At 61.7% G+C, this 11039-nt stretch overlaps 1 protein-coding gene across 1 annotated transcript; it reads left to right on the top strand.

Moving 5' to 3' along the window:
• The first annotated feature begins 1517 nt into the window (after positions 1–1517).
• On the top strand, positions 1518–9287 carry MAPK13 (mitogen-activated protein kinase 13). The gene is made up of 12 exons (XM_002714655.6): positions 1518–1773; positions 2348–2477; positions 3332–3390; positions 6702–6810; positions 6936–6965; positions 7215–7262; positions 7397–7511; positions 7593–7664; positions 8091–8170; positions 8359–8437; positions 8548–8724; positions 8953–9287. Exons 1-12 carry the CDS (start codon positions 1655–1657, stop codon positions 9033–9035), a joined length of 1101 nt encoding a protein of 366 aa, XP_002714701.1. The 5' UTR covers positions 1518–1654; the 3' UTR covers positions 9036–9287.
• The last annotated feature ends 1752 nt before the right edge of the window (positions 9288–11039 follow it).

Below are 11039 nucleotides of genomic sequence, written 5' to 3'. Positions count from 1 at the left end.
AATTCCTCAGGGCAGGCTGAGCCAAGGGAGAACTAGTTCCATCCACAGACACAAGAGGGGATTAGCAACATAGGCCACTGTTTTCAAGGAGCCGCGTGCCTCTCACTGTGGAGACACAAAATAGCACCAGGCTGCACCGGTGTCTCCGCCCAGCTCTGCTCCTTAGCAGCTGAGTGCCCGTGGGCTGCTCCATTAACCTGGCGGTAGGACTGGCTCCTCCTGGCTAAGATGAAGATAATCTTGGCACTGGCTCACAGGCCTCTTGCGGTGATTAAGTGAGTTGTGTATGTGAAACACTTAGTGTGATGACTGGCACATGGCAAACACAAATGTTTATTAAAGAAATATGTTGTTGCTTCCAATGGGCTGACTCTTCTGTTTATTCTCTATGCACTTAGGATGTCCTACTATGTGTCACACACAAATAAGACAGATTCCCTGCCCACAACACCAGCTGGGCACGTCAGCGGGACCCTGGCACTCCCTCTGCTTCAGGTTGAGGCTGATGCTGCAGGACTAGACAGGGCTGTGACAAGGGTCTGGGGTCTGCAGGCTCCCTTGTGCGGACCCCCTGTTTGCTAAAGGCCAGCAACAGGTTCCTTTCCTCCTTGAAGACAGCCTCTCTCCCTTGACAGATGCAGCAATGGTCCCCTGCCACAGCCCCATGCCTCGCCAGACCGGGACCGGACACATGTGCTGGGCACACAGAGGGCTCCTGCCCATTTCCCAGCCACCACCACCACCACCACCCCCGCCCCGGGGCCTCCTAGGCCTCCTAGGCCTTCTCGGGCCGCAGCAGCCACCAAAGACAGGAGGCAGATGGTCCCTGTTTGTCATTGTCCTCGAAGGGCACAAACTGGACGTTTTAGTTCAAGAGTGGGCGTTTGAACATGCGTGGCTATTTGGGCATTGTAGAATTAGTGTGATTAATTCTTAAGTGTAAAAATGGTGCTATGCTTATTTTTTTAAAAAACAATCTGTATCTCTAAAGCGTAACAATATTTGTGGATGAAATATGATGCCCAGGCGTTGCATCAAAATAATGGCGAAACACAAATGCAGGGGCCTAAAGTTGACCATCCGTTGCTACAACGGACATCCCCAGAGGTGACTCGGACCTCACAGCTGGACAGACACGCAGCCCTGGCTCTGACCCAGATCTACTGAATCGGAACCGGTTTCAATAAAGTAAAATCCCAGGGGACGGGATTCGTGTGCACGTCCACGTGTGAGGCGCACGGGGCTACGCCGGCTACTTCCGTATGGGAAAACTTCGGAGACAAAAAGATTGCGGAGTTTTCTTTTCCGGAATGGGTTTCAAAACGCCGGGGGGCTCTTCCGGAGCCGGGAGTCCTGCCTTCCCCGTACCCCGGCACTCGGCTGGGAGCCGCCCACTCCCGCCCCGCAGCCCGGACGGCGTCCCGGGACCCGCACCTGCCGCGGGTGGCTCGGGGCGGCCTCTCCGGGGCCGGCCGGCAAATGGGGGTGCGGCGCTGTCGGGCAGGCCCGGGCGTGGCGGCGCCCAGCGCACCTGAGCCAGCAGGTGGGACGCGTCGCTGCCGAACGCCCGCCCTCGTGCGGGGGAGGGCGGGCGCAGTCCGGACCGCGGGCGCAGCCGCCGTGCCGGGGCCGCAGCCGCGACTGGGTGCCCGGGATGAGCCTCACCCGGAGAAGGGGCTTCTACAAGCAGGACGTCAACAAGACCGCCTGGGAGCTGCCCAAGACCTACGTGTCCCCGACGCACGTCGGCAGCGGGGCCTACGGCGCCGTGTGGTGAGACCCCTGGGCCGCGCGGCCACTGGGGGGCGCGGGGACGCCAGGCGTCGGGGCGCCGCCTCGGCCGAGCTGGCGGCGCGGGGAGCCGGTGGAGCAGGGCGCCGAGGGAGGGCGCGAGAGCAGCCCCGGGTGGCGGCGCTGGCTCGGAGCCACGGACCGCCTTTCTCTGCCGGGAGGGCCGTGTGGGGGTCTCAGCGGGGCGAATCAGGACCGAGTGGGCTCCCCGGAGCTCCTGGGCAGGTCCCCTTTGCCACGGATGAGTGCGCGGAGGCCCAGGAAGGGGAAGGGATTTTCCGGGTTGCAGTGGGAGGCTCCGCGTCCCGTCGGCGGCGAAAGGAGCCAGCCCTCGGAGCCGTAGCCCCCGCTCGGCTCCAGCCTCCTCCCCGCACTCCTGGCCCTCCGCCCTTCCACGTCGCAGGCGGTGGGCAGCGTCCCTCCCAGCCTGGCCTCCAAGGAGCCGAGTGGGGTTGGGGGTGCAGGTGGCCCAGGAGCGCGCGCGTGCGGGGACCAGGGGTGGGCGCCGTCCAGGCAGGAAGGCTGCCGCCCGCTGACCTGCCTTGTGCCCCCGCAGCTCCGCCATCGACAAGCGGTCTGGGGAGAAGGTGGCCATCAAGAAGCTGAGCCGGCCCTTCCAGTCGGAGATCTTCGCCAGGCGGGCCTACCGCGAGCTGCTGCTGCTCAAACACATGCAGCATGAGAACGTAGGGCGCGCGGGGGGCGCAGCCGAAGACCCCTCCCTGCCCCACAGGGCCCGCTTCCCGCCCCGCTCTTAAGGTTCCCCGGTGCCACGTCGTGCCCTGCGCACTGACCAGGAAGGGCCACAGGGTCTTTCTGGAGATAAGTACTGTTGCCACCTTGTCGCAGAGGGGGAAACTGAGTCACAGAGATTTCCCGGGTTAATTGGTCAGTCAGTGGCAGAGCTGGGGTTTCAGCGGAGCTGCCCAGCCCTGCTTGGCAGAAACGGCAAGGCAAAGCCCAGGACCCAGCTCTGGGCCCAGCATCCGCAGCCCCAGGGTGTCTAGATTAGAGGAGAACTATTTCAAATAATGATTTCAAACCATTGTCACCACGGAAGCTCCCCCTGCCTCCTTGTGCAGCAGACCCCTCCCCTGTGACCTCAGGCAGGGGGTGATCTTGTCACTGGCTGTGAATGAGCCTGTGGCAAGCCAGGGCACATGTGGCTGGGGAACCCAAGGCCAAGGGCAGGGAGCCTGCAGGCTGGAGGCCCCTCCCCTCCGGCTAGAGCAGAGAGTGGGCTTGTGCTGCTCTCCCTGAACGCAGACTTGGGAGCGATGCACTGAGCAGGCCTCACTGCTCTGCCCACCTCCCTCCCTGCCCAGGGTACAAGCTCCCTCCCAAATTGGGTAGGGGGGCCCACTCCTCTTTGACCTCCATCCCCTTACTGCTTCCAGCCGGGCTGGGGAGCCTGGCTCCTGCCGGGAGTGATATGTTAGGAAGGGCGGGTAGGGGGACAGTCCTGTGTGTGGCCGGGACCCTTGGGCACTGGAGGACATGGCGGCGCCTGCCCAGGCCTCACTGATGGCTTCTTCCCCAGGTCATTGGGCTCCTGGATGTCTTTACCCCAGCCTCCTCCCTGCGCAGCTTCCATGACTTGTGAGTCCGCCGCACTGGCGTATGGGGCTGGCGCGGGGCCCCGGGCCCCTCGGGTGCAAGTTGAGGGAGGGTCCAGAGTCTGTCTTCTGGGTTAGGGACCTCCTGTCCTGCCGGTCCCTGTGTCCTTGGGCTTGCAGAGGTGGGCTTCTCTCTGGAGAGAGGCTTTCTACCAGGGATGGAGGCGGGGCGGGCAGAGAGAGCTGAGCCTGCTGGGATGGCGGTGGTGGTGGTGGGGGGGGTGCCTGTGTGCACAGCTGCTTCCTTTATTCCCCAGCTTTAACCTGAGGGAGGTAGCCTGCCAGTCCCTACAGGGTCACCTCGAGTCCGTTCCCCACTCCGTGGGGACCCACGTGTGGGTCTGGACCTTGGGCCTCTTTCTAGCATGAAGCAAGGCTCAGGAGACCTTGGCTGCCTCTGGCTGCTGGGGTAATTGACAGCCACGCAGACCTAGAACATTTGGTTGCCACGTGGTTGGCTCTGGGGTTGCAGGGCCTGAGTGCGTCCAAGCTGTCGGGACGGCGCTGAGAAGCGCAGCGTGGTGAGTGTAGGCCCTGTGGGTCACCGGACCCCACGGTCAGCCTCAAGTCCAGAGAGGTGCTGTGGTCAGGTCGGATTTGGGGGCTGCACCATTGCAGCCGTGAGTAAGGAGTAGGGTGCAGTGCGGGGGAGGGGCCGAGTCTGGGGGACGGTGTCTGTGACCGAGACCCTCGTTTAAGCAGAAGGAATGGGGCTAACAATGATGCTCCCCTTCTGATCCAGCTCCCTGCTTCTGCACCTGGGAAAGCAGCAGAAGGCGGCCAAAGTGCTTGGGTCCCTGCACCCATGTGGGAGACCCGGATGGAGTTCCTGGCTGCGGGCTTCAGCCTGGCTCAGCCCTGGCTATTAGAACCCTTTGGGGAGTGAACCAGCAGATGGAAGATCTGTCTCTACCCGTGTCTCTCTGTAACTCTGCCTTCCAAATACATAAATAAACCTTAAAAAATAAGCCGAGGAGCTGGGGTGGTGGGGGCAGGCCTGGTAGAATGTTGTATCTGGTAGGACATGGGCTTGAGGGATGCACAGGTTCCAGCTTGGAATACAAAGTGGCAGAAGAACAGATCTGGGAAAGATGACGAATTCTCCTTTGGAATTTCACCTTTTTAAAAATGGTAAGATTTATTTATTTATTTGAAAGGCAGAGTGACAGGCAGAGGCAGAGAGAGAGAGAGAGAGAGAGAGAGAGGTCTTCCATCTGCTGGTTCACTCCCCAAATGCTTGCAACAACTGGAGCTGGGCCAGGCCAAAGCCAGGACCTTGGAACTCCATCCTGGCCTCCACATGGTGGCAGGGACCCGAGTACCCGGCCCATCACCTGCTGCCTCTCGGGCACATTATTATGAAACTGGATCGGAAGTGGAGCAGTCAGGACCTGAACTGATGCTCTGATGTAGGATGTGATGTCCCAAGTGGCAGTTTAACCTGCTGTGCCACAATGCCTTCCCCGGATTTCTTTTTTTTTTTTTTTTAAGTTTATTTATTTATTTGAAAGAATTACAGAGGCAGGGAGAGAGAGAGAGGTCTTCATCCACTGGTTCACTCCCCAAATGGCCACAACAGCTGGAGCTGGGCTGATCCAAAGCCAGGAGCCAGGAGCTTCTTCCGGGTCTTCCCATGTGGGTGCAGGGGCCCGAGGACTTGGGCCATCTTCTACTGCTTTCCCAGTCCTTAGCAGAGAGCTAGATGGGAAGTGGAGCAGCCAGGACTTGAACCGGCGCCCATACAGAATGCCGGCCCTGCAGGTGGCGGCTTTACCTGCTATGCCACAGCTCCAGCACCCCAGATTTTACTTTTTTTTTTTTAAATATTATATTTGAAGGAGACAGAGGTCTTCCATCCACTGGTTGACTCCTCAAATGCCTGCAACAGCCAGAGCAGGGCCAGACAGAAACCAGGAGCCCAGAACTCCATCAAGATTTCCCACGTGGGTGGCAGGGACCCAACCACTAGACCCATCACCTGCTGCATTCCAGCAGGAAGCTGGAATAGAAGCAGAGGCAAGACTCAGGCCCGGGCACTCGGATCTGGGATGGAGGTGTCCCAGGCGGCATCTTAAATGCTGCACGAAACGCCTGGCCCCTGGAATTCCACTTTGACGCCTGTGAACATTCTGGTGCTTATGAGCAGCTGCGAGGATAAAAAGAAACCTGGACCTCTGGAGAGGGAGGTGTGCGTCCTGTAGGTCGATGGACTGGACGCTGGTTGAAGCCCAGGAAGAGGCTGAAGGTGACAGGGTCATTCTGAGCCCGATGCCCCCATGAAAGCCAGCGGGAGAGGATGATGAGTGGGAGAGGATGATGGGACTGAGCCGAGGCTGAGGGAGCGTGAGAGACCGAAGGTCCCAGAGGGAGACAGGGAGGCACCGTGCCGGCCGGCGGTCACTGTTGGCCTGGAGCCGAGCGGGCTGGGGGGAGGACAGACACGGACAGCAGGCTGGCGGGGGACTGGGAGGGCAGGCGGTGGGTTCTGGGAGCACGGAGCCCCCTTCCTAGAAGCTCGGTGGTGAGAGAGGGACAAGCGGTGGTTGCCTGAGGGAGCAATGTGAAGGTAGGGCGGCTGCCTGGTGGTCGTGGTGTGGCGAGACAAGACTGGCAAGTTTGAGAACTAGGGCCCCGCAGAGGGGACAGATGCAGGACGGGGCCTGGGCACCTGCAGGATGGGGCCTGGGGGTGATGGCGGGCTGTGGTCGGGCGGAAGTAGGCCTCAGAAGTGCACAGGTCCCTGGAGGTGGCTTACACCTCCTTCTGTCTTTAAAGGAAATTCCTCTTAGAATCTTCATGGTTTTTTGTGTTGGGCTCCGGCTGCTTCTGCCTTGAGTAACTGTTTCATTTTGCTGACTTTGACCTGTGTTGCAACCCTGTAAGCTGCTGCCACAGCCAAGCCACCTCCTGAATGAAGGTGGACTTGGTGTTTCCTTCTTGGAAGGGCAGACATCTTGTTTGTGGAGACATCTCAGCCAGGCACGACCTCGTGCGCGCAAGAGCAAATATTTAGATAGAAGCAGAAGGAGATGCTGGCCCAGGTTTCTCACACTCGGCTTTCTGCGGGGCCTGGGGCTGCGGGTCTGAGGACAGCTCCGAGGTCTGGTTTCCTGAGCTCTGCCACTGGGGGGCTTACTGCAGGGGGTCGCTGGAGGCCATGGGGAGGGAGGGAGGCTGCTGGGCCTATCTCTGAGGCCCCTGTTGTGCCCCCCCCCCACCCGTGCCTGCCTCCCAGCTCCCACCTGGGGCTGGGCCAGCCAGGGCTTTGCTCCAAGACGTCCCTGTGACTTCCAGCTACCTGGTGATGCCCTTCATGCAGACGGATCTACAGAAGATCATGGGCATGGAGTTCAGTGAGGACAAGATCCAGTACCTGGTTTACCAGATGCTTAAAGGTCTTAAGGTAGGTGTGCACTTGGAGGGTGGCGGGGCGGGGGAGGGTGCCTGGCGTGGCGACCCGCGGTCTGGGGGAGCCTGAAATGGCTGCCGAGGCCCAGCAGGGTCACCGGGTTTCTCTCCCCCACACAGTACATCCACTCTGCTGGGGTGGTCCACAGGGTGAGTACTTGCTCTGCTCCTATCTCAGAGGCCCCCGGAATGGGGAGCATGGTGGGGTGGGGTTCCAGGCCCAGCCGCGGCGCCCAGGGCCTTGATGGAGATTGAGCTCTGAGCTGCCGGGCGCTTAGGGGACCCCTGGTCCTGGGTTCAAACTGAGGCCCAGAGAGGCCTTCGGGCCTGGTGCCTGGTGGGCTGGGGCCGCATTGCTGGCCAGGGCCAGGGCAGCTCCTGTCTCTGCCTCCCATCCAGGACCTGAAGCCAGGAAACCTGGCCGTCAACGAGGACTGTGAACTGAAGGTGAGGGGGCCCCGGGGCAGGCTCAGCCGGGACGGGGTGGGAGTGGGGGCGGGAATGGGCCCTGTGTCTCTCGGGAGCCCCTTGGAGCCGCCTCCCCTCAGCGAGCCCCGTGCGCCGTGTCCCCCGAGCCATAGATCCTGGATTTTGGGCTGGCGCGGCACGCGGACGCCGAGATGACGGGCTACGTGGTGACGCGCTGGTACCGCGCTCCCGAGGTCATCCTCAGCTGGATGCACTACAACCAGACCGGTGAGTGGGCGCGGCGGGAGGGCCGCGGCCGGGCCCCAGGCCCCAGGCCGGTCCCACGGACCCGCTGACCCCTCTCCGCAGTGGACATCTGGTCGGTGGGCTGCATCATGGCGGAGATGCTGACCGGGAAGACGCTGTTCAAGGGCAAGGACTGTATCCTTTGCCGGCAGAGCCGCGTTAGCGCCGCAGCTCGGCTCGGGTGAACCCCGGCTCCTGCGCGCCCCCTGTGGGATAAAGATGCGGACAAGCAAAAATGGGGAGGACCTGGGCCGCGCGCCTGGGCCGCGTGCCTGGGCCCGCGCACCCTCACCGGGAGCCTCTGATGAGACGCGCCTGGGTGCCTCGCGGGGACATGAGGGGGACTGTGGGGATGAGGGCAGGGTGCATGTGCCCCGGGGGCATTGGCCTGGTCTGGCGTGGGGGCACCCCCGCACCCACCCCGGGAGACCCCAGCCTGGCTTTCTTGAGTCTGGAGCCTGGCAGCCCCCACAGCGCCCCCAAGAGGTGACGGCAGGGCCGCGGGAAAGGCAGCCGCTGAGCGCCCGCAGAGCACAGGGCTGACCCTTAACCGTTGCCCAGACCTAGACCAGCTGACCCAGATCCTGAAAGTGACCGGAGTGCCCGGGGCCGAGTTTGTGCAGAAGCTGAAGGACAAAGCAGTAGGTGGCAAGTGGGGCCCAGCTTGGCCTGGGCTGTGCGATGGCTGGCCCGGCCTGGTGGGCTGGCTCTCTGCCCTGGCAGGCGTTCTGGCCTTCCTCCCAACTCAGATTGAGCTGAGCCCTTGGTCCTTCCCCGAGAGCCCCACTCGGCGCCCTGCGTGGGGCTGCAATACTTTCCCGTCTTCCAGGCCAAAACCTACATCCAGTCCCTGCCCCAGATGCCCAAGAAGGACTTCACTCAGCTCTTCCCACGGGCCAGCCCCCAGGGTGAGTTCCGGGAGCACCTCCGGGGGTGGGGGGGGCCCTGGCTCTGTCCCGCCCCCGGCCCCGCCCCCGGCCCCGCCCCCGGGGTGAGACTGACAGCTCTGCCGCTGCAGCCGTAGACCTGCTGGAGAAGATGCTGGAACTGGACGTGGACAAGCGCCTGACGGCCTCGCAGGCCCTCGCCCACCCCTTCTTTGAACCCTTCCGGGACCCCGAGGAAGAGACGGAGGCCCAGCAGCCGTTCGATGACGCCTTGGAACACGAGAAGCTCACAGTGGATGAATGGAAGCGTGAGAGCCAGGCCTCGGGGCCCCTCCCGCCTTTGCCCCCCTTCCTTTCCGTGCCTGGTCCCACCAGTGCCCGGGACACCCTTGGCCTTGCTCTCCGAGCAGACGCTGTCTCCCCCGTGTTGTCCGATTCCGCTTGAACCGACTTCCTGCTCATGCTGGGTCCGAGGTGGGGTGGTCGCCCTTGCCCTCAGCGCCCCTTACCCACCTCAGCCACCCTGCCTTTCGCAGAGCACATCTACAAGGAGATTATGGGCTTCAGCCCCGTGACGCGGAAGGACTCACGGCGCCGGAGTGGCATGAAGCTGCAGTGACTCGTCCCGCCCGACCGCTGGCCAAGTGCGGGCACCGCCACGGGCGCCGCCAGCCGGGTGCTGCCCCTGCGCCCGGCCCTCTTGTCACTGCTGGTCTCAACCCTTCTCGGAACAGAACCTTCTAGTCCATACAGGGCCCTTCTCTCCCTTGCGTGGGAAATGGGCCCAGTAGATGTAGAATTCAAAGATGTCGGCTGGGAGACAATAACTCCGATCATAACGGGCTGCATTAAAATGCCCGTCTGGAGACCAGCCTAAGTGTGGGGTCCCTTCCTTCCTGGGTGCAGTGGGGGCAGAGAGAGGTGGCTGCGCCCGGCCCCGGGCCTCTGGTGGTGTGACTGCTGCCCGCGGCTGCTATGAACTATCACAAACTGGATGGCTCAAAACAACACAAATTCCCACCGGCGCCGCGGCTCACTAGGCTAATCCTCCACCTAGCAGCACCGGCACACCGGGTTCTAGTCCCGGTCGGGGCGCCGGATTCTGTCCCGGTTGCCCCTCTTCCAGGCCAGCTCTCTGCTGTGGCCAGGGAGTGCAGTGGAGGATGGCCCAGGTGCTTGGGCCCTGCACCCCATGGGAGACCAGGAAATGCACCTGGCTCCTGCCTTTGGATCAGCGTGGTGTGCTGGCCGCAGCGCGCCGGCCGTAGCGGCCATTGGAGGGTGAACCAACAGCAAAAGGAATACTCTCTCTCTCTCTCTCTCTCTGCCTGTTAAAACACACACACACACACACACACACAAATTCATCACCTTGCAGTTCCCAAGCAAGGCAGCGGCAGGGCCATGCGCCCTCCGAGGGCCCTTTGGAAGGAAACTTGCTCACCCCGCTGTAGCTCGTGGTGGCTCCTGGCAGTGTGCGGCCTCCCTCAGCTTGTCGCTGTACCATCCCAGGTTCGGCCTGTGTGCGCACGTGGCCGTCTTCCTGTGTGCTGTGCTGTCTCCCCCCGTTAGAAGAGCGCCCGTCCCTGGATTTAGGCTCTGCCCTGGTACACCTGTCTCCAAGCAGTCACGGTCTGAGCTCCGGACAGGAATTTGGGCAGGCACTGTTCAGCCACGACGGGCGACAAAGGGAGAGGGCCCTTTCTGGGCCCCGTGTTCAGGCCTTGTGCTCTGCTAAGGAGCCAGGCGGGTGCGGCTGCTGAGCCGAGGGAGCTACAGCTGGGGAGGCGGTGTGCTCAGGCTATTTTGGGTGAGTGATAAGCAATCAAGATACCAAGCAAACAGCAGCAGTCTTGGGAGCTGCGCCGGCAGAAATGTGCGCTTTTCTGGCTTCGTGGTAAACCGTTCCGCTCCTTGCCCCTTGGGGAAGGTGGCACCGCTCTCCGAAGCTTTAACCTGACAACAGCCAGAGTCCCCGTTTAGGTCTCCAGCACTTGGGTAGAACAAGTTCCCGTCTGTACAGGCAGTCGGGGGCTCAGTGCACAGAGGCTCTCAAATGCTCCCACTGAGATGCCTTTCCCAGCACCCCATCCCAGGAGTCTGACTCAGCAAGGCTAGAGCCGCCCCTAGCCTGTGCGTTTGAACCGGGACGTCCCTCTCTGCCCAAGCCCTCCGACCAGGAAGGCTGTCAGACCACACGTGGAGGAACACTTGCCAGGAGGCCTCAACTAGAAACCTACAGTGGGAGACTGAGGGGCTTCAGATGAGCCCATTTTACAGATGTTAAGCCTGAGGCTCCGACATAGCATGTTTAGGGCAGGGAAATTCCTGCATGATCCTCTAGTGGTGGACACATGCCACTGTGCCTTTGGTAAAACCTGTAGAGCGGCACACCATGAAGAGAACCCCTCGAGTCAACCATGACCTTGGGATCAAGTGCCGGCACTGGCTCACTTGTAACAGACGTGCACGCTACTGCAGGGGGCAATCACAGAGGGAGAGCATGTGGGAGCCCGGAACTGCCTTCAGCAATGTCCACTGAAAATCAGCAAAACCCAGGCCCCTGAGGCTGGTGAGACAACCACAGCCGGGAATTGCTGGAGGTGGTAGGTCAGCCTCTGGC

The sequence above is a fragment of the Oryctolagus cuniculus genome, chromosome 5 (genome assembly GCF_051225735.1).
Source record: "Oryctolagus cuniculus isolate XC-2025 breed Fujian yellow rabbit chromosome 5, ASM5122573v1, whole genome shotgun sequence".
Lineage (NCBI taxonomy): Eukaryota > Metazoa > Chordata > Mammalia > Lagomorpha > Leporidae > Oryctolagus > Oryctolagus cuniculus.
The sequence above is the reverse complement of the archived record's forward strand: the minus strand, read 5'-3'. Positions and strand labels throughout refer to the sequence as shown.

Excerpts from the sequence above, each read along its gene's own strand:
- MAPK13 (XM_002714655.6), top strand. The coding sequence starts at position 1,655 with ATGAGCCTCACCCGGAGAAGGGGCTTCTACAAGCAGGACGTCAACAAG. Across the intron at positions 2,478-3,331 it reads AACACATGCAGCATGAGAAC|GTCATTGGGCTCCTGGATGT; the intron begins GTAGGGCGCGCG and ends CTTCTTCCCCAG. Across the intron at positions 8,725-8,952 it reads CACAGTGGATGAATGGAAGC|AGCACATCTACAAGGAGATT; the intron begins GTGAGAGCCAGG and ends TGCCTTTCGCAG.